Here is a 23,624-nt window from a genome sequence, read left to right as displayed (position 1 = left end):
CCTGAGTGTTTTTACAAGAAACGTCTAGATCATTAAATATAATAGGTCTCAGCTGCAGTTTTGATCACTGGAGCATGCACATGATTCATCACAGCAAATTAGGTATGTCTTCATAAGTTATCTTTCTGCAGTTTACTGGCACTTTTGGAAAGCTGAAACTTACACGTACTGAAGAATCTGTTTGGATAAAATATGCTGTATTTATTGTAGGGGGAAGAAGGATTCATTAATAAAAGAAGCATGGAGCAGCCTGTGTTTCTGCACCAGCAGAGATCCCTGGCCACATACATTATTTATCTATTTTAGTGAATTTCTTGTCTGCACTTTAAAAATACCTGTGAGCTTGATTATTTCTTTGTGCCAAAATCTGTACACCTTAAAACATTCACAATTTTAATAAAGACAAATACATAACAAACAACAAATACATTAAAAACTTAAATCAAAGGTAATCTTTAGCATAAAAACCATTAGCAAACAAAAGCTTGCATAAAAAGATAGGCCGTAGAGGCAACACAATGCAATGGATGCCAGGAAATGTCCGTTTAGATTCTTTATTATGGAGACGCGTTCAACCGATAAAAAGCCCGACTCAGGCCGCGTTTCGCCCACGTAATGGGGCTGCCTCAGGGGCTGTATGCAGTATTGCTTGTATGTGTATGATGGTTATCTCATACCATCAAGTTTGTCAGCGAGTTTAAAAAACATCCATACAGCGTGTCAGTCTTGTCATGAGCAAATATGTGGATGGCTTTGAGCCGCTACAAATAGCGTCAAGGATCCTGTAATTCAAGGCTGTTGGTGCAGGGCATTATTATATTGAATATAGCTAAAATTTTCTGGCGGTGCATTCAGACAGCCTATCGGTCTCCTTCTAAACGCTGTATGGATGTTTTTTAAACTCTATGACAAACTTGATGGTATGAGATAACCATCATACACACACAAGCAATACTGCATACAGCCCCTGAGGCAGCCCCATTACGTGGGCGAAACTCAGCCTGAGTCGGGCTTTTTATCGGTTGAACGAGTCTCCATAATAAAGAATCTAAACGGACATTTCCTGGCATCTATTGCATTGTGTTGCCTCCATGGCTTTTTTAGATCGCCTACCCTCCTATTTTATCAACCTAAAAAGATAGGCCTTCAGCTTCTTCATAAACTTGAAATAGTCAGATTCTTCTTGCAACTGTCTAGGAAGCTCATTCCATAACTTGGGGCCCGTAAATCAAAATGCCCTCTAAAACTGCATGTCCCTGTACCTCCTATAAACACACACACATACACACACACACACACACACACACTCACTCTCTCTCTTTTAGGGTGTCTAATGTGCTGAAATGTCAACTATCACTTTAAAAATAACATTTTGAACTTTCCATAGAGGGTAACAGTCAGGAACAGTTTGGCAACGAGAAAGCCAACCAAAGTCACAGAGAACAGGTTGCTTTAAGAAACAGAGAAAGAGAGAACAGGAGGCTGGTGGGAGTTGTAATTTTAAGGAGGAGGTTATTGGGAGTTTTTGTCCCAGAAGGAACAGGAAGTGGGGTGTTGGTTGGAAGTGGGCCTACAGGAAGTCTTAACCTAAACGTAGGGTAGAGAAATTAACAGCAGAAGAATATGGTACTAATTGGGAAGTATAGGTGAGTTATTATTGATGTAACTATGAGGGAAACAGATTACCAGGAAGACAAAGGGATCCTGAGACCTGTCAGTAACTGCCATTCCAGCAAGGGAATGCCCCATTAAGGAGCCTGACAGCCTGTTACTAAGGGCAGGCCACTTGACAAGAGACAGCAGAGAAGAGTGTTTGATTGATACATAAAGTTCATGCCAGCCTGCTGTATCTGGTACCCCTAGTACCAGATCTGACAAAGTGGACCCTGCCCTCGAAAGCGCATGCCTCAATAAATGGATTAGTTTATAAGGTGCCACCTGCCTCGTGCCATTTTTACTACAACAGATTAACATGGCTATCCCTCGGAATATCTGGTACCCCTATGATATGGATTTCTGCTGTTGGCTATAGAGGCAGACAATATGAAAAATTCAATATTATTTTGCTGCAAGTTCCTGGCTTTGTGTTTTTTCTTGATGAGCTCATAGCAAGCTAAAGCAGGAACTCTATATGGTGGCAGAGGTGGGATGTACCGAAACTGCCCAGCAGACAAGGAGAGTAGAAGGATTTAATGGAACAACCCCAACAGATCAGGAGACATTGAGGGAAGTTACTGGAGCAACCAGCAAGTGGAGATTGAAGAACTTGATGTACTTGTGTCCGCAACACTGTGTTAAGTGTAGCTGGGGATGGCTGGCTCTGCCAGTGTATAAAGTGGAGGTGTACAATCCTAAAAGGAGCCATTTTTTATGCTGGTAAGCATACCTAGGGATGTATATATAGTCCTGAAAGTAAACCTTTCCCCTCTTTTGGTAAAGGAGTAACAAGTGTAGTATTTTTTGGGGATGCAGTCTGCACTCGGATCTTGTTCTCCTATCTCTTCCAGGGTTTCAGCTTCAAAGAAGAGAGGGTGGGAACAGGATCACAGACTGAAGGTCTGAAGGCTGCATAGGCCCAGGAGATGACCTGGGCCTATGCAGCCCTTTCTGGAGAATCGAGACCCAGGAGATGGGCTCCCATGATAGAGATGAATATGAAGAGGGGAATTTTCACCCAGTTTCAGAAACAGCTGTGGAGCTGGTCCCTCGGTTGGGAAACTGGGGCAAGCAGGAGGTATAGGAGGCCTGTGAAAAAGGAACACTTGGAGGAAAAGTGCAGAACAAAAGTAAGAGATACAGGGTAAACCATACAGAAGTGACATTTAAGGGAAAAGCAAATAGAAGTGAAGGAAATAGAATGAGGAAAAGACCCAGCTGCAGGGAGAGAATCGAGAGCCTGAGGAGGCAGAGACCTAGTCCCCTTATACTCGGGTGGAGAAACCAGGAAAGCAAACACAAAAGGTGGGGTTAGGAGGAATAGTGACCCGATTATAATAAATGCATGTGTTCCTTATCTGGTCAGGTTAACCATGCTAGAGAATCCTGCTATTTTGCAGGGGCTAAGAGAGGAATGTTAGTGTTGTAATATAATATTATGTAGCATAGTGTAATATTATGAGAAGGGGGTTGAAAATTACAATGTGTACATGGGATTATTTGGGGAGAAAGGAACCACTACCCTGGCAAAAAATGAAAGGTATTGAGGTTCCAAGGTGCCTCCCAAATAGCCTGATTTGTGGCAGAAATAGCCATTGGGGTGGGATTTTGTCCTGATGCCCCATTGGAAGACGCATATAATAAAATGGGAATAAAGGAATCCTAGGAGCGTTTCAGCAATCAGAGCGATGTATTGAGGTTGTTGGTGATTTCCCCCCTTGCCATATTTGTGAACAAGCATGGCCATGAGACAGCGTTTGTCCTAGGGAGGAGGTATTCTATAGGAAAATATATGCGGAGACAACCCAGAGAGGGGTGTGTCTGATGAAGAAAATGTGTGGGGTATCACTGATGACGCCCAGGGAGGCATTTCACTCATAACTCTATATCATGTTTTACATACTGTCTTCATGCAATAAATTAACATCTTCCTTTAATTCATGACTGCTAAAAAATTATTCTGCTGGGATCAAATTGGTTGGCATTAGCTCACGGGAACTATTTAAAATTGTAAGGTATCTAGCCTGCACCTCTGAAAATCGAGTTCAAACTGAGAACACTATTCTGCTTCCAACATATTGTGAAGGCTTTACAAGGTTTTTTTCTGACAAAGTAGGAAGAATTTGCAGCAAATGTCCCTCGGAAGTCAATGTATTTCATCTTTGCCGGAAGGGGAGGATAAGAAAGGGAAGCAGTTTGGTTGTCACCAGAGAGGAAACTGTCAAGATTATTGCCACCTTGAACTAGTCCTCAGTCCTTTGAATTCCTGCCCAAGTGTGCTGCTTAAAGCATTACATGAGGACACTCTACAATCCCCACCATGCCTTCAGAGATGCCCTCTGCTTGTCCCATGCTTTCTTGAATTCATATACTATTCTTGTCTCCACCATCTTCGCTGTGAGGCTGTTCCATACATGCTCCATTCTATAAAGAAATATTTCCTTAGATTACTCCTGAGTCTACCCTTACTCACACTCGTCCCATGAGGATGAGTGTGAGTAACCACATCCTCTGTTGCCAGAGGATGTGGTTAGTGCAGTTAGTGTCGCTGGGTTCAAAAAAGGTTTGGATAAGTTCTTGGAGGAGAAGTCCATTAATGGCTATTAATCAAGTTTACTTAGGGAATAGCCACTGCTATTAATTGCATCAGTAGCATGGGATCTTCTTAGTGTTTGGGTAATTGCCTGGTTCTTGTGGCCTTGTTTGGCCTCTGTTGGAAACAGGATGCTGGGCTTGATGGACCCTTGGTCTGACCCAGCATGGCAATTTCTTATGTTCTTATGACCCCTTATTCCAGAGCCGCCTTTCCACTGAAAAAAGCTTGCCTCCTGTGCATCGATACCTTGGAGGTATTTAAATGTCTCTGTTTTATCTTCCCTAGCCCACCTTTTCTCTAGGGTATACATGTCCACTGACCATTTTGGAAGCCATCCTCTGGACTAACTTCATCTGGTTTCTATTCCTTTGAAGGTTGCGGTCTCCAGAATTATACACAGTATTCCAAACAGGTCCCACCAGGAATGTATACAGGAGCAATATCACCTCCTTTAGATGGGCATTGGCCGAGGAAGAGATTTTAGTAATCTTGAAATCTTATGCCTTTATGCATTTTCTAGTCATGCATAAAAGCATAAAAATTTAACTAAGATAAAAGAAGTTGCATTTAGGAAGTGCCCGGAGGAGTTTGTCAGAACTGGCCGGTCTTCCCTGCCTGAGATTGAAATTTGAATTTCACATTTATAGGCAAGATCGAGATCATGTGGGCTGCCACGGCTCCTAGGGTAAGGGAACATTGATCCGAGCTTCGTTCAGAGTAGTCTGCAGTACGTATCACTGAATAGCTGCCAGCTTGTAGGAGAGGCACTGTGTTCATGGCACTAAACCCTCAAAAAATGAAACAATTATAAAGCCTCAGGAAGGCAATTTACCTTAGGTTGGGGAACAATTAATAAAGTACAATATGTTTCATGTCAGCTTCAAATATTTTGACAAAAGTATGTTTTACAGTGACGCCGAGTATACTTGAAAGCAATAACTAATGAGGTTTGCGGTTCTTTCCTTTGTATAGTGCACCTATTCAAAGCCTTGTACACGTAAATTAGCAAATAATACATAGAGTAGTACGAGAGAGAAATTTTTGTAAAGCCTAATTTGTTTTTACGTAGCCTGCTAATTGACTCATGCAAGTGAAATTGGACTTGTCAGCTGCAGTTTTTTTGGGTGAGAGGTTTGGGTGAATTGGGGGGGGGGTGTCAGGTTGAATTGCTAGATGGTCTGGATGGTCTGGGCGGAGGTATTGGCAGACTGATAATGTCAAATATGCACGCAAATATTTTCAAAACGATATACACACATACTGTATAATCTGCCCGCCTCCGCGTATAAATTGGGGTTATCATGCATGGGTGTTATAGCTTTTTATGCACCTAGAATATACACGCATATATTTGTAAAATAGGAAAGAAAGTATGCGTTTTCTCGCACTGTAAATATTCTGGCATGCTTCTGGAGTAGAACTACATGGTATTTTTTAAACTCCCGCCACACAGTTTATAAAATACTAGCATAAATCTTCGTGCATCCACTTACACTCACAAATGCTATACCGTAGATAGGTTTATTTATTTATATTTAAAAGTTTTAATATACCACGCCCTTCAATAAATATTGAGTGGGGCGGTTTACAACGTTAAATTCACAGTATGGCAACATAAAATCAGTTTAAAACAATAATAACATTTACAGAAGGAGAAAAATAATTAAAAACCTTTATAAATGTACCCGGCACGCACACGTGGACGCGTGATTTTATAACATGCGCACGCTGGAGCGCGCATGTTATAAAATCCAGGGCAGCACGTGAAAGGGGGGGTTGAAAATAGCAATTTACGCACGGCAACAAAATTGGGCCTCCCCCAGTTCCCTACCACAATTGGAGCGAACTTTCCTACCCCCCTACCTACCCCTCCCTCCCTCTTTCCCTCTTCTCCCCGACCCCTTCGAAGGCCCTACCTTCTGGATTTTTTTCTTGTTTTCGAACTTACGCCAGCTCCCGAGCTGGCATAAGTTGCTTGCGATCCCCCGGCACAGGAGCAAATGGCCGCTGTACCGGCGGCCTCCAGCTCCACCCCGCCCCCTGGACCACCCTTCCCCACCCCCGGACCTCCCCTTTTCTTCGGCCTGGCTCTTGTGCGTGTAGCCGCCATTTTTTTTTACTCGCGCTGAGCATTTAAAATCAGGCCATATGCTAGCCTGTATTGTCAAAAGCTTTTTTACAGAGATATGTTTTTAGATTTTTCTTAAATTCTTTAGTGTTAGGTGTTAAGCGGAGAGAGTCCGGCAGTGCGTTCCAGAGACTGGGACCGGCAGTTGAGAAAGCACGCTTCTGGGTGAGGTCTAGTCTTGCTCTTTTAGTGGTGGGAATATCCAGGAGGTTTTCATTTGCAGAGCGGAGGTGTCTTCCAGGTTTGTAAATGCGGAGAGTTGTGTATAATCAAATGGAGGAGTTATTATGAAGCAAGTTATGAATCATTTTATTTATTTATTTAAATTCTTTTCTATACCGTCGCTAAGTTATATACCATCGCAACGGTTTACATGTAAGCACATAAATTACTGTAGGTGGATGCGTACTATAGTACATTCTAACAGGTGCCACAAAAGGTTCAGTTACAATAAATCGTTAATCAATTGTTTAGTGAAGTAGGTCATGACCAAGTGTACCTGTAAGGTACGGGTCACAGGTAAAAATCATATTTATAGTGTTTACAATTACGTTTATTGTGAGGTAGAGTTCATAGATTATTAAAATGCACATTCTTAGAATAGTGCTGTGTGCTGGTGTTCTTCTGCCTGTTCCTGTATATTTTCATTCTCCAGTCTCGTTATAAAATGCTTGTTTAAAAAGCCATGTTTTTAAACTTTTCTTAAAAGTTTTGAGATCTCTTTGTAATCTGATCTCTAGGGGCATTGTGTTCCAAAGTGTGGGGCATTGTGTTCCAAAGTGTGGGCCCTTTCTCTTACTTGGGTTAGTCTTGCCGTTTTTACTGAAGGAATGGTTAAGAGAGCTTTATTTGCCGATCGAAGGTTTCTGTGTGGGATGTGCACTCGCAGTGCTGTGTTTAGCCAGTCCGATTTTTCATCATGTATTAGTTTATGTATGGTACATAGGGCTTTGTATTTAATTCTGTGTTCAATAAGTAGCCAATGTAATTCTGCCAGGGTTTTGGTTATTTGGTCCCTCCTCTTTTTTCCGGTTAGTATTCTAGCTGCTGTGTTTTGAAGTATTTGAAGAGGTCTTATTGTTGTATTCGGGAGCCCTAGTAAAAGGGCATTACAGTAGTCCGTGCTGGAGAAAACTAGTGCTTGAAGTACTGTTCTGAAATCAGTTAGTGTTAGTAGTGGTTTTAGTGTTCTGAGTACCATGAGTTTTGCATAGCCGCCTTTTACTTTTAGGGATATATGCTGTTTTAGATTGATTTCTGGGTCCATTATTATTCCAAGTTTTCGTACTTTTCCTGCTAGTTCAATTTTCTGGTTGTCTTTGAGGATTATTGGAGTTTGGATGATTTCAATATTTTTCCATTCTAAGTGTAGAAATTCTGTTTTTCCAATATTAATCACAAGTTCCATTTGGTTTAGCAGTTGTTGTATAATGTCTAGGTACATGTTAGCTAGGTTTAACATTTTCTCTAGTGTGTCTTTCATTGGTAAGATTAGTTGAATATCGTCTGCATAAATGTAATGTATGATTCCTAGACCTGCTAGCAGATGACATAAGGGCAGCATGTTTATGTTAGAGGTTGCAGACAGGGCTGATCCCTGCGGTACTCCTGTTTTGAGATTGACTTTTTCTGAAAATATGTTGTTGATCTGAACTTGAAAGAACCTATTATTTAGATAGGAACTAAACCAGTTTATTCTTTTGCTGTATAATCTGATTTCTTCTAGTCTTTTAGTAGTATTTTTTGGTTTACTGTGTCGAAGGCTGCTGCTAAGTCTAGCATTATTAGAATGTAATGTTTACCGCTATCAGTGTAAGAATTTTTTATTGGATGCAGAAGGATACAGGTAGCCAATGTAGAGAACAAAGGACAGGTGGGATATGTTCTCGGTGATTAGCATTAGACAAAATACACACAGCTGTATTTTGAATTAGCTACAAAGGACAGATTACATTTTCCAGTAGGGCTAGATATAAAGCCTTGTAATAATCTAGGCCTGTAAGAATTAGCGCTTATAAAATTAAATGGAAATCATTTGAGTTTAAAAGAGGCTTTAAATGGATAAGTAAGTAAATCTTGTAAAATGAGGATTTGACAACTGAGGATATATGATGAGTCATTGACAACTTTGCATCCAATGTTACACCAAGATTTTAAGCTTTTTGAATTATGGGAACAGGGTAGCCATCACGTGTATGGTGCTCAGGGGGCAATGAGATGAGTTTGGTATTGTACATAAATGTATAATTTCTGTTTTAGAAGTATTGAATTTAAGGTGGTTATGAGATACCTAAATGATAACAGGTTTAATGCAAAGAATAACAATGGATAAAGTGTTGGACATGTTATAGGGAATGAAGAACTGAATATCAACAGCGTAGATTTTGAAATCTACACTCATACCAGAAAGAAGATAACAGAGTGGGAATAAGTATACATTAAAAAGTATGGCTGAAAGACAGAAACCTTGTGGGACACCTGAGGGAATGGAATACCAATTTGATTTATGTGGACCAATGTTTATTTGTTGAAGATGGTTGAATAAATGAGGTAAACCATTGGAGAACTGTACCTGTAATTCCAATGGAACTGGTAAAGAAATATAGGTTCTATAATTTTCACTAGGGTAGTAAGTGAAGCGACTGGCCAAAAATGGTTAAATCAGTTAAGGGATAGGCAATATCGAAGTTTGTTTCAGAGTGTCCGGAAACGCCCCTCATCTGAGGGATTAATTCATCAAATGAGACAAGGATGGAGAGATATGGTCACAAGCTGCTTTTATTAAGTAAGTTGGACATGGGTTTAATGGGCTCAATGACAATTTAATTTTAGATAAAATTTGAGAAATTGTTAATGAGCCAACCTCTTGGAAAGTATCCCAAGTATATGGAGTCTTCGGAATGTTTGATTTAGGTATAGGAAGATGGGAAAATTCAGTAGAAATGTTAATCACTTTTTCTTTAAAATAGTGAGCAATGTTGTTACTTTTCACAATATAGATAATTTTTGTATCTTGTCTTTGTTACGATGCTGCTCACGGAGCCCATCCCGCGAGCAGCCTCTCACCTCTGCGCCAGCCGGAACCTGACCATCTCCCGGCCCGACGCTGCGGGACGTCTTCTTCTGGTGGCCTAGGCCGCCCCAGACTGCTGCTGCTGTGTCTCGCGACCCGCCGCTGTATGTGGCAGGAGGGGCCGCTGTTGCCTCTTTGCGACATGAAGCCACTGCCGGGACGCCTCTTCATGCGGCATGGAAGCTATCACTGACTGTCTCTCTTCGTGGCATGGAAGCCGCCGCCGACCTTGCATCTTCATGGCACGGAAGCCGCCATGCCGTGGCAGGAGTGCTGCCACCGTCTTCACCACCTTCGCGGCAAGAATGACGCCACTGCCTGCTCCTGCCTGTCCCCGGGCCTCTAGGTGCACACGCACCTCCTATCTTCATTTAAAGGACCAGCGGCGGGAAGAGCTCAGCTTCCATTCCTCGGGGCCTTCGCATCGGATCTTCACAGTTGCCTGTGGTCTCCTCTCTGGTCAAGGTCCTCCCATATCTAGATGGCTCTTTATTAGATGTTCCTGATGTTCCTGGTGTCCTTCATCTGAATCTCCCGTTCCTCAAGTCTTCGTCCTCGCCTGAATCTCCCAAGTTCCTCAAGTCTTCATCTGAGTCTTCCAAGTTCCTGAGTTCCATGTCTCATCTTGTTCCTGCCCTCACCCTCCGTCTGGCCTCACGCACTCATCGTTCCCAAGAGGCGGGTCTGGAAGGGCTACCGAGTGGCCAGAGGGCTACTCTTGAGACCAGGATTACGTTGCTGGGTCTCACCTGTGCGTATATGTCCAGTGGAGGCCTGAGCCTGCCTTGTTCCAGTTCCTCGATGTTTCACATCTTGATCCTGGGCCAGCCTTGTTCCAGTTCTAGCCCATACTTGAACATTCTCACCTCCCACGGTGTATGTCTTGGGGCTCCTCCCTGAGCCACGCCGTGGCCCAAGGGCTCACAATCCCCACACCCCGCGCTCGCAACTGTCTTAATGAAGTTAGGGATTTGACAGTGTTGAACAGAATGGCAGGATTACCATTTGTTAACTGAATTTTCTCTGAATAGTATGATTTTTTTTGCTATGTCAATAGCGCGATTCCCTGGCCCGGGAGCGGTTTCGGAGGCCTCTGCCACGCCCCCGAAATGCCCCTGGTCCGGAACCACACTCGTGGCCCCGCCCCCACATGACGCACCGCTGTGACACGCCCCCGATATGCCCCCCCAGGAAAGCCCCGGGACTTACGTGCGTCCCGGGGCTTGCGCGCACTATTCAACAAAGGCTCGGTGCGCGCAGGGGGAACTTGGGGCAGGTTTTCGGGGGGGGGGGGGGGTACGCGCGTATCTTATGCACATACCCCTTTGAAAATCTGATCCAATGTTATGAAATATAATGTGGACTACAAGCTATAGATCAAGTCCAGCTAGAGAAATTAATATGATAGAAGTGCAGAACATACAAAGATTCCTCTGCAAAACTCCTATTAAGTTATTATAGATGATGTTCATTAATGTCATTAGTATTTTAAAGTTCCGTCATCTATGTGGCTAGATACCTTTGCTTAGGCTGAAACACATCCACGCTCACATGTAGCCACCAACATATATAATTATTTGTCCTGTATAAATACTTGAATGGAGTTCTGCACTTGCAGTTAAAACATGTTTCCTTCAGTTTGTGACTGTGCTCTGCTCTTATCTCAAATCCCCAATATTATTCAATGTCCAAAGATACTCAACTGAAATATCAAATCACCTACATGGGTCCATGTTTCCGAGGTAGCATTACATCTGCGTCGGGGACAGTAGCAGCCATTTTTCTTCAACAGTATCTGAAAGTAAGGACAAACGCAGTGGACTGAAATTTCTGTGTATAGCTTGCTGCTGCTGCGCGTCTGCTGTTCTCATGATGCGGTGTTTCCTTTCTCTCTCACAATGCAGACAAACTTCTCATTGGACAGCGAACTGTTATTTGTCACCAGATAACATCAATAGTCTCAGGGCACGTTTGTATATTAAAGGGCTCTTGAAAGGGAACACCACTCCATTTCCATGTTTAAACAACGAAGAAGCACAGAGTTTAAATGGGAACTACAGAATTGTTCTCTAATACTTAAATAATTATCCCTGTTTCCTCCTCTCTATGCTTGATGTACCTGTTCAATAATGGTCCATTTAAGTTCGTCAAACACATGAAGATACTCAATGCAATGCTGTGCCATAGACGCTGTTGTTTTAAGAGTTGTAATGCAGCTCCGATGTTCATTTAAGCTTGTCTTGATGGCCCTTTTGGTGTGACAACACGTATAATAAAAAGGGGGCATATAATAATATATACAACCCATGTGGAGGCACAGTCTGTCCATCCCGTCAATTTAATGGTCCGCCCGATGTCAGGGCGTATCCACACCATGGCTGTCACTGCCTGGGCACAATTTTTTATTTTTTTTTATTAAAGGACCCTGATAATCTCGTCATTGTTTAAGTAGATTTTTTTTTTCCTTAGGCAGCGAGGCCTAGGAAATCTGATCCGTCGCAGCATCTACTGGATGATGCTGAAAAACGAGAACGTTGATGCTGGATGGGGTTATGCTAGATCAGGTTTCTCCTTTGGAGGGAAATGTCATCTGTTTACCTCTTATCACAATTTCTCAGTCTTTTGGTGGGTACTGGAGAGGAAGGCAGTGAAAAAGGAAGCAAACATGCCTTTGCTGTTGGCTGTTTGGAGCGGACATGATGACTGATATCAATTGTTTGCCGAATAATCTTGTGTATGTGAAACATCAGAAGGGGTAGGAAACAAAAACTGAATTTCTTGGAAAGAGGGAGGAAAAAAACAACTCCTCCACTCTCTTTTCTACCATGTGAGAGCTACCAAAAGTGACCAAAAGGAGCACAGGCACCTGGTTTATGAGGACCATCAGTTATCAGTTTTAATGAAGTGTATTAACTAAATTGTGTTTGGAGTATTCATTCAGCTCTGTTTATGGCACACTCTTGAGTACGTTTACTGTTTGTCAGAAGTGCAAACTACTGAACATATGAGGCTTTAAGACAGGCCATCTGTTAGTCTTAGACCCTTGGATGATTGTCAAACTGTTCTAAAAATACACAGCATGCACACTGCAAGGGGGTACAGAGGTGGATTTTCCTTTTAGTGCTCTGTGGCAAAAGGAAAAACAAAAAACAAAAAAAAAACAGAGATTTTTAAAAATCTTCATCACTGTTTTACTGATTTCACCCTTGTGCTTTCTGTTGTTCATGCTTTCAAATGAGTGCTGCTCCAATTTAAATCTCATTGTTTTAGAATTGTTTAGGAGGGGGGGTTCCTGTCATGGGGAAGAATGTTCTCAGAGGGCCACAACAAGAACCCCTATGGTGTCTGCTGAATCTTTTTTTTTTAATCAGTTTTGAAAATATACTTTAAACAAATACAAGGTTTAGATGAAATAGAATCTGCAGAAAACACAATAATACAATTATACCATAATCATTAAAAAAAACCCAAAAAACAATCCTATCTGCAAACTCAAAGTCTGCAATAATGACAAGGAGCCAATACCACAATCCAAAAGTAACAAAATTAGAAACAAAGGCAAAGTACTAACCCTAGTGCACATATATCATTCAATAATCGAGAAGGTAAGAAAAATCAAGGCGTACATCATATCTTTTAAAAAAAACCCTCTTATCCAAATGCAAAAAACATATAGGAAACATTTTGATACGTAATATAGCATTTACATGGAAATGTTAGTATTACTACTCTATTTCTATAGCATTAAATGACATATGCAGCACTGTACAAATATACAAAAGCCCAGTCCCTGTTCAATAGAGCTTACAATCTAATGACAAATATGCAGAAGAGACTTGAGGTACAGACAGAGCACCTTATTGAAGTACTCTAGGTCTCAATATGAGAACTGTTTGCACCTTTTCTGTATTGCTTCAACTGTCTCAGGAAAGACCCGGATTTTAACATTTATAAACAGCTCCTCACGAGCTTACAGAAAAAAATTCACTCCATGTAGAATTCCAAACCAGAGACACAATCAAGTTTGCTGGCGTAGCTTTCTCATCTGATGGCAAGGAGGATAACTAAGACTTGCACACGTGTGCCCATATACGGATATCTAATAAGAGCTATTTATCTGGCTAAATCAGGTAGCCGGATAATTAGTGCTTTTAGATTTATCCAGCTATCTGATTTAGCAGGATAAGTAGAGGTTTAAGACATCCATTTAATTAGTGATTTTTCAGGCTTATCCAGTTATCTTACTTAACCAAATAAATCTGAAAAAGCACTGCTTAGACAAACAGGTAGCACTTTTCAGACCTATCCAGCTAAGCAGCATCTTTGCTGCTATTTAGCTAGATAAATTGGAACTTGTCCAGATAAGTTCTACTACTTATCTGTGTAAGTTGGAACTTGTTGGGTCTAAGTAGTGCAAAGGTGCTACTTAGCCGGATAAGTGAGATTTTAGCCCTATAAGTGTGCGTAACTGGTATATATGCATATTTTTACTTTCAGTTTTAAAGGGACAGGCAAGTAGATTTTACATGTGTAAATTAGATGCATTTACCCCCTGTAAGTATGTTTTTATGTGCATATATCAAGAGAATTTCTACCATGTGCGTGGCAACAATTTTACCAATTCTACCAGTGCACCCAGTCCATCTGGCTCTTCAGCCTGAAGTCCCCAATTTCACCCAGACCCCCAACTCAGTCATTGTTTTCACTTTTAAGGTGTTTACGATCACTTACTCAAGATATTGAGCAGGAATAAATATATGTGAGTAAGCTGATAAATTTACATGCATAAATTGCTTATAAAATAGCAATTTACTCATGTAAATGTTGGCCCCTCCCAAGAAGACCCCTAGCTTGCCTCTTTAGTTTCCCCAACCGTAAAAGTCAATTGGTTACTGTCTGAATTAAATTCCCCGTTACCTCTTGCCGTTGAAGCAGACAGAAATGATGAAGTTGCGTTAACAGTACGTAGGCTTATTGGTTAAGGGTAGTAACCGCCACACCAGCAAGTTACCTCCATGTTTGTTTCCCTAGACCATAAAGGTCGGGGCCCTCATTGGTTGATGTCTGAATCCCATTCCCCTTTTCCCCTGCTGTTGAAGCAGAGAGCACTGATGGAGTTGTATAAACAGTATGGAGGCAAATTGGTTTAGGGTAGTAACTGCTGCAACAGCAAGTTACCCCCATGTACTCTTTTCTTTATTCCCATCCTCTAGCCTTCTAAGAATCCACAGTATTTATCCCATGCCCCTTTGAATTTTTTCACTGTTTTTGTCTTCACCACCTCCTCCAGAAGGCATTCCAGGCATCCACCACCCTCTCCATGAAGAAATATTTCCTGACATTGGTTCTGAGTCGTCCTCTCTGAAGTTTCATTTCTTGACCCCTAGTTCTACTGATTTCTTTCCAACAGATCTTGATTACACATAAGAACATGCCAAACTGGGTCAGACCAAGGGTCCATCAAGCCCAGCATTCTGTTTCCAACAGTGGCCAATCCAGGCCATAAGAACCTGGCTAGTATCCAAAAACTATTCCATGTTACTGATGCCAGTAATAACAGTGGCTTTTTCCTAAGTCAATTAATAGCAAGTAATGGACTTCTCCTCCAAGAACTTATCCAATCCTTTTTTAAACACAGCTATACTAACTGCACTAACCACATTCTCTGGCAACAAATTCCAGAGTTTATTTGTGTGTTGAGTGAAAAAGAACTTTCTCCGATTAGTTTTAAATGTGCCACGTGCTAACTTCATGAAGTGCCCCCTAGTCTTTCTACCTTCCGAAAGAGTAAATAACTGATTCACATCTACTCGTTCAAGACCGCTCATGATCTTAAAGACCTCTATCATAGCCCCCCTCAGTCGTCTCTTCTCCAAGCTGAAAAGTTCTAACCTCTTTAGTCTTTCCTCATAGGGGAGCTGTTCCATTCCCCTTATCATTTTGGTCGCCCTTCTCTGTAACTTCTCCATCACAATTATATCTTTATTGAGATGCGGCGACCAGAATTGTACACAGTGCGGTCTCACCATGGAGCGATACAGAGGCATTATGACATTTTCCGTTTTATTCACCATTCCCTTCCTAATAATTCCCAACATTCTGTTTGCTTTTTTGACTGCCGCAGCACACCGAACCGACAATTTCAATGTATGTAGATTTCATCTATGTAGAAGTTTCTGAAATAGCATGTACTCACATATATGCTATATTTTTATGAACACAACTTTTGAAAATTCACCTTTAAGAGAGCAGTCAAATTCAAACTTATCAGCCGATATTGATGTAAGCTCAGGTTGGCCTCCTTCAGCTTTCCTTTGAATAATAGGAGGCAAATAATACACCCTTAAAGCTGAGGGTATCATATAAACTGGAAATTCCAAAATCTCCCCTAGATACCACTTAAAAGTCTCCACAGGAGAAACAGACTGAACTTTAGGGAAATTAATAAAACACAGATTTCGGTGTCTCAGTGACATTTTCAAGCTTAGAATGAAGGGCTGATGTATCTTTAACAATATCACCTCTTGAATCCCAGCTATCTTGCTGGTCTGAGTTTCCACAAGTATCCAAGCATCTCCCAATGTCCACAACCTGAGCTTCTTGGACATTGTCTCCCTTCTAACTAAAGACGGTAACTTTAAAACAGCCGTGCGGGCGTACATGAACACGCATATTCCGGCTTGCGCCCATGGATGCGGCCATTTTATAACATGCGCGCATTTTATAAAATCAGCTGGATGCGCGTAAATGTGCGCTTCATTTTATATGGATTCACGCATGTGCCGTTTCTACCACATTAGTGTGTATGGGGGGGGGGATTTTAATATTCATGCGCGCCGACGCAATTACCAGTTAAACCAGTTTGTTCCCAATTTGCCCAGTTACAGGGTAGGACTTCCTAATCCCTTTAGCTATCTAACCTCTCTTTTACCCTACCCCGTGTGCTTGTGCTCGTAAATACTTATGCGCTGGTTTCCATTTAAAGGAACACCCATGCCCCACCTAGATCATGCCCTGCCCTTTTTTTGGACTTTTTCTTGTGTGTGTGTACAGGGAGGTATGTGCATCCATGGACACTTCTTAAAATATGCGTGCTATACGCATTTCTCCCTGAATTGGTACACGTAGGGCTTTTAAGATCTACCCCTATGTTTTATCCACCAACATCACCATGTGCGTATTCAAGCGGTAACTTTCAAAGTAACGCACATGGATGCACCAATTCTATAACATTCGCAGCTTTATGCGCACATGTTATAAAATCAGTTACTCGCACGTACATGCGTGCACAATTTTATATGGATGCGTGCATGTGCGCGCAAATGCCATCTCGAGTACATAAGTGGGGGGAGGGGATTTTAGTCGACGCACATGGCTACGCATTAGGCCTGTTTCTCACTTCACCCCAGTAAAAGAGAGGACTTCCTAAACCTCCTAGTCTCCCTCTTGCCCTACTAATCCCGACCCTTAAAGCCCCACTAACTACCCTTTTTTTTTAATTTATCTACTTACACACAACCCATAGCAGAAGCCAGTTACGCGGTTGTGGGATCCCGGCACGCGCCAGGGTGCATAACTGACTGCATGCTGCAGTCGCAGCCCGCCCATGCCCCGCTCAGACCATGCCCTCTTCCCGCCCCTTTCCCGGCAAACCTTTGTTGTCTGTGTATCGGGAGATACGCGCGTGGCCGCGGTCTTTTTTTAAAACCCGCACGGCGCGTGCGAGTCACACGCGTATCTGCCAGTTTTGCCGCGCGCGACCCTTTTCAAATCTGCCTCTCGGTGTCTTATCTAAGCCTGGAAGCTAACTCTAATATTCCCCTGCATTGCCGAGTTGCTTGGATCCTGCTAAAAGATGCACTGTGGCCAATTCCCAAATAATTGTCCTTTCTCGTATATATATGAGCTGCCAATAGCCGTGGAGCTTCTTCCTTGCACTCTCCCTGTCAGCGTCAGTTGCTCCAACTTGTCATCTCCCAGGCTAGAGCTAGGGAGGGTTGTGACGTTCTTCCTTCTGCAGTATCTATGGGAGGTTGTCTCTCTCCGGTCTAGGGATGTCGAGGGCGCAGCTTCTTCCTTCCCACCGTGCCCCAAATCTTTCCGGTGACCGCAAGCCCCAGAGGTCTGATGTAGCCTGCAAAACAAAGGGAGTCCATTGGGCCCAGAAGTGAAGATGGCAGAGCATGCAGGTTAGATCCGCGGCTTTCTTTTCCCCTGTACCCATCTGTTGAGGGGCTCAACCCAACTAAATCACTGAGAAAAATATATCACACAGTCGATGTATGGGAACTCATGTTGTGCATGGACTGCACTAGGATGCCTTTTTGCTCTGTCTGCCTAATCTTTATAGAAAGCCAAATTGCTAGAAAGTTATGGGTTTATCTTAACCGGTTGAAACTTCTATTAATTGTAAAGATATATACTATTCATAAAATGCATGGTGAGAGAATTAAAGAAATGCATGAAATGAAATAAGCTTTGTCTCTCCCAGTGCAGTTGAGCATATTGCCGGAATTGGGCTAAGTGTATACTTCCTGACATGCTCAGCACAAATACATTGTGGTTTTGAGGAGTGGAATCAGGATTGTGCATCCAACTGCATTCATCCCAAGATGCGTTTGTACGAGCTGTTATATGTTTGGGGGTTTTGATTGTATAGTTATAGAGAGATTTAAGCATGTAAAATCTGTATAATGTCAAAAAAAAAAAAAAAAAGGTCTGCGAGATGGGACAGCAAGGTATAGTGGTTACTACTGGCAATGCGCTTGTAGCTGGGAGATCCCAATCACTGGTATAAAATGGCTTGCGAGGTGGCACCAGATATATGGGAAGGGGTGCTTAGCATTGTGAAAGCAGTTTCGAAATGGATTGGCTCTCCTCTTCATTGCTGTGACCATTCTTTTTCAGTTCTAGTTGGCCTCTGGAACAAGTAGGCGTGATTTTACGTTCTTGTGCACCTTTAAAAGGCAACTATGCAAATTCCACCCAGTGCGGTTCTTATACTTTTATTATTACCTCACTTACCGTAGCAGATTGCCCTATGGGTAAGTCCGAGCTGTTTAATGAACATGAAAATTAGCCAGAGGAAAAAAAAAAAAAGACTAAATTGCAGCAAAATGCTAATTTCCCTTCTTTTGTTGTGATTTTGTTTGTTTTTAATCCAAGAAACTTCCTAAAGAGAAAGCCCCGGGGCTCTGTGTAATTATTCAGTTAGTCCTGTGTCCCAAGCAATTTAAAGGTGTGCAAAAAAAACCACCAAAGTGAAATTCCATGACCCCGGCCCAGAAGCCATGATGAGTCGTCCTGACGTTCTTCCTCTGCAGCACGAGAGCCGGTACCTTAGGCCGAACATCCAGGTACTTGGCCGCGTACACGGCTGAGGAATTTCGCAGGAGTCGGGGGGGCCTTTTACGTCCGAGTCTGTAGAGAAGGAATTACTTTACCGCCGGTCGGTGGGCATCATGTTCACGCTTGCCAGGATCCGTGGTTCGTCCTCCTCCCCCCCCCTCCCCCAGCCATCAAGCCAGTTCATTCTTGGGTAAAAAATATCTTCACAAGGGTTGGTTTAGAAGTGCTTGGTTCGTGAAGGGGTTTCCGTCTCTTCCAACAGCAAAAAAAAAAAGGCTTCCATGAATTAAGCTGAAAGGAATTTTTACTGTACCTGACTGCGATCAGGAAAAACAGCTATAAAAATAAGCCAGCGCTTTAAGAGAATGCTGGGATTAAAATTGCTAATTAGGCGATGGAAGCAGCGGCCGCGCACCGTCCCTATAAGCCCACCCGCCTTTCTAACAAGGCAGGATAAAAAGTTGTCTTTTATTCCTCTTGAGAGGGAGCAGGGCTTCTTTACCTTGTACTTCAGTGGAGATTAAATCTTTAGTATCTAGCCTGCCTTGTGCTGTCCTTTTGTACAGATCAGATACTTAAGGCTGACTAGAGTTAAAGAGACCCTGCCAAACCTTTTTTAAACGCCAACAGTAACTAAAAATACTTTTTAAAAAAATATAATCACGTTGACTGTTAAAACAATGGGTGAGATTCTCTTTTCATTCCAGTTTGTTTAATGAGGTGTTTTTTTAAAGCCCTTCCTAATTTTCCAATTCCATTACCATATATATATATATATATATATATATATATATATATTTGAAGCTTTCTCTTTATTGACATTTTACACTAAATAAATAACATAGGATGTAAATCATTGTGTTTTTTTAATGCATTTTGATTGTAATTTTATTATAGTGTGAGCCGCACTGCTCCTTTTTGGAAGAGGGTGGCATATAAATTAAATTTAAAAAAAAAAGTGATTTAAATTTGGAAAAAAGAAAACAAACACACAGGTGAGCCTGGTAGGACTTGCAAGGAAAAGGCTGAGTGGAGAGCTGGGTGTAATTGCTGGATTTTTGTGGCTGACCTGCTCGCCTCTTTTCGGCCACCTCTGCTTTTACTCTGCCTTAAGTTTGTGTGCAGAACGTGTTATTAACCCCGTGTTTGGGAAGGGGAGGGCTCACATTGAGAACTTCATTATCTGATTTAGAGGCGCATACCATCCCTTTATTGACCTGCCTGCTGTAATCAATGCCAGCAGCCGCACAGATTTAAAATCCCCTCTTCCCTGGCTGTTGGCCCCCGTGCCTCCTGCATCCAGTGCTGATTGTGCATTATCTTTTAAATGACACTGCTTAAATGAGTATGGATTTGTCTAGCATGAACAGTCCTTGCTTCATTTTGAGGCTGGTAAACCTCCCGAATGTATATATATATGTGTGTGTGTGTATTTATATATTATATATATATATAATATGTACAAATTCTAAGTGAAACCTATAAATAGCTTCAGTGCTATACAATAAAAATGACCCTTTAGCAGACTCCCTGTTTTCACAACATTCTTGAAAAAAAAATGTAATAGAGATTTGTGTGTGTGTGTGTATCTGCGGGTGTGTCTGTGTGTGTGTGTATCTGCGGGTGTGTCTGTGTGTGTCTGTGTGTGTGTACGTGTGTGTGTATGTGTGTGTATCTGCCTGGGCCTGTTTATAAATTCTGCATCAGAGCTGCACACAGTGCGTCACTGCTTTGGTTACCTCATGTTACCGTTTTACTTGCTCTTAGATTTGTGGTAGTAATGCACGGCTTCTCCTAGATCAGCCCTCCCCCCCGAGGACCGCTGGTATCCAGCCGATGACAGCGCTGCACAGATCATTCTGGACAACTGATAAAATGATCTATAAATGCATTTCCAGAAAACATTACTATTTTTTGTTTAATCAGATTTTCCTTTTATTTACTACCTATTTTTTGTTCCGATTTTTAATGGATGGGTTTTGCACTAGGTAGTATGTAGCACTAGCATATTTTCATTTATCTTTTTTTTTTTTTGTTTTTTGTCTTTCACCATCTAAACCCACCTGTTTCGGCCCTGTTGGTATTATATTGCTGCCACCTTCTTGAACCTTTTTTGCCCTGTTGAGAAATAGGGGGGGGGGGGGGGGGGGGGAACATAAAAAAAATCCATCTAGTTTAGTATTTCTGAGAACTTTAATCTTAATAACACAACAGCTCTTCTGACATCTCGTGGCCAGTTCATGGGATTGCAGGCTTTGGAAAAAAAACAGTTTATAAATGGGGTCAGCGCTACCCAGAGAGACCAGGCCTCTGAACGGAAGGGGCATTAGTTTAACTATTTCCTCAATACAGTTCTCATTAGGTAGATGCATTACAGTGGCTTTAGTACCTTTTTTGCTCCTTTTCTTTTGCACGTTACAGAGAGAGCTGTGGATAATGTTACCGACGTAGCCGGATATGAACAAAGAAGAGCTGACGTTTGGGTTTTTTTTTAAAAGGGCGCGTTTTGGTTTCTTGCATCGGATGGAATGGACAGCTTAAATCAGTTTTGGTTTCATAGCAAATCTACATTTTCGAGCTGGAAGGAGCCATGCCGTCCTTTAAAGAACTGTGCAGGAATTGGACAGGACTGGCACAATAGCATTTGCCATTAATCCAGCGCGGCCAGTTTAAGGGATCATCCTACACCTTGAGAACCTTCAGCATAGGAATTATTTTACTTTCTACCATAGCAGAAGAAAAAAAAAAACCCCAAAAATTTTATTTGTCTGTTTAAAAGTATTGATTGAATGTAAATGCTAAAACGGCAGAATCCAGCAGTTTCTGCTTTTTAATGTCTCCATCCACTGGCAAAAAAAAAAAAAAAATCTGCGCTGGCCCTAGCAGGCTGCAGCTGTGCAAGGAGAAGCTGTAGGGGGATGGGCTCTTGAGAACTGGACAGTGCGTTCAGCCCTTATTGTCCTTACAGCGTACCCAGAAAAAAACCCCAAAAACCCAAGGGTTCTGTTTCGGGGAGATCAGCCGCAGGCCTTGCCGGTTTCCCCGCTTTAAATGAAACTGTTCACAACCAGCCAAAGATGTAACTTTTCCAGGGAGCACGTACGAATACAACCTAGGCGTGTAGATAAGGCAATATTTCAAACCGTGCCGGGGGTCGCTGGCTGGCAGCGTTCAGTCAGTCCTGTTGTGAATAATATATCATAAAAAAAAATACAGCAAAGGACCCCAGGGGCCTGGGAGAAACATTTATTTATTTATTTACCCTGCTTACTTATTGCGCTGCTGTTTTATTATTGTTGCCGTCGAGAGAATCCCAGAGGATGGGTTCTCCTGCCTCCTGTTACACCTCTCTCTCTCTCTTCCCTCCCTCTCTCACTGTATGCATTTGAAATCCTGGTTGGCAGGGGCAGGCTTGGCTAAATAAATAAATAAAAATACAGGTTCCAAGCTTGTTCAGCCTCCGCAGAGGTTATTGGTGCAAAGCAAATGTGTCGTATCGGCAGCTATTACTTATGACTTTTTTTTTTTTCTTGTTGTTTTATTTTGTAATAATTGAGTGGCTTTTATGAGGAGCTCGGCAGCAACGTCGCCGAGTAGGAGGAGGGCAGGGGTACGCGTTCTGTTAATTTTGGCCCTCGTGCCTGTGTCTCTTTTTTTTATTATTTTATTTTTCCCCTTTTCCGTCTCTTCCAGAACCACACGTTGAGCCAGCACGCGCAGTGAAGGCGCCGGCACTACGGGACACCTCTCTGCAGAAGACTTTGACGGAGGCTCAGTGGGGAGGACCATTTGAACATTACATCCAATCAAAGTGTCATTTGCAACCCAGATGTAAAACTCTAATGATTTGGCCATGAGGCGCTGCTATTATAAGCAGCTGGAAATGAATATTAATGGGAGAGATTAAAAGTATTCCATGCTCAGTATTTTTATTGTCCTGCTTCATTCAGCTAGTGTACTTTAGAGCTTCTGCTTCTGACTGAATTTATAGTGTTAGATAAATCCGCTTTCATGCTGTTGTCCTTCGTTGCTTCTTGTATTATACTGATAGTTAAAAGATTAAGTGTGTTGTTTTTTTGTTTGTTTTTTTTTAAAACTACTTTAATTGCGATTTTTTTTTAGGTAATTGTGCATTGTGATGTGATTGCTTGGCAAATTGTCTGAATATTTCTTTAATTTTTTTTTTTATTTTTTTATTTTTTAATATGAAGACTAATGCTTTGATTGGATTTGCCAGTTCACAGGACAGTGATTGAAACAATGTAATTGAATATAATCCGTTTCAGTACAACTGGATGGTCTGCTTTTTAAATGTGACTTAATCTGACTGCAATAAATAGTACAGTTCAATAAAGGGGAATACGTGGAATCTGAGTCTGCCTTTTAATCCGTTTAATTATAAGCACATCAGCATTTAACCTGCATGTGTATGGCCCGCACCAGGAGGTTATGAAGGATTGCAGTGTTCGGTTGCTAAACAGGCCTCTGTCCGGGGATGGGATATACCCACCTGCCCAGAATGGGAGGAAATCGTCAGATCCCCTTTCCCTAATGTGCGTGGTCATCTTCCTCCCTATCTTGCGACTGCAAATTTGTGGTCTTGAGATCACAACTGTAAAAGATATCACAAGGGGAAGAGTCCTCACCCTGGGCAGGGTTTACAAGCACCAGCCTAGATTCTTCAGTTCTTCTCTAGCTACTAAATCGTTGATTAAAGATTTTTTTGTTTTCTTATGCCCAAAATGGTAAGTAATCGTTGAAGGGAGATCCTTTGATCAATGGTTCAGTATCTGTGGAAGGTAGAATGAACAGACCCTACCAAA

General features: G+C 42.0%; 1 protein-coding gene across 4 annotated transcripts in view; it reads left to right on the top strand.

The window, feature by feature from the left end:
* Positions 1 to 23,166, top strand: part of ZNF423 (zinc finger protein 423) — a 706,298-nt gene extending 683,132 nt beyond the window's left edge. For all 4 annotated transcript variants that reach the window (XM_029608490.1, XM_029608489.1, XM_029608492.1 and 1 more), the window contains one exon: positions 22,495 to 23,166. In XM_029608490.1, coding sequence (XP_029464350.1) covers positions 22,495 to 22,524 — 30 coding nt within the window. In that variant the 3' untranslated portion in view covers positions 22,525 to 23,166. The remainder of the gene's footprint in view (positions 1 to 22,494) is intronic.
* Positions 23,167 to 23,624: the final 458 nt, after the last annotated feature.

The sequence above is a fragment of the Rhinatrema bivittatum genome, chromosome 7 (assembly GCF_901001135.1).
Source record: "Rhinatrema bivittatum chromosome 7, aRhiBiv1.1, whole genome shotgun sequence".
Taxonomy (NCBI): domain Eukaryota; kingdom Metazoa; phylum Chordata; class Amphibia; order Gymnophiona; family Rhinatrematidae; genus Rhinatrema; species Rhinatrema bivittatum.
The sequence above is the reverse complement of the archived record's forward strand: the minus strand, read 5'-3'. Positions and strand labels throughout refer to the sequence as shown.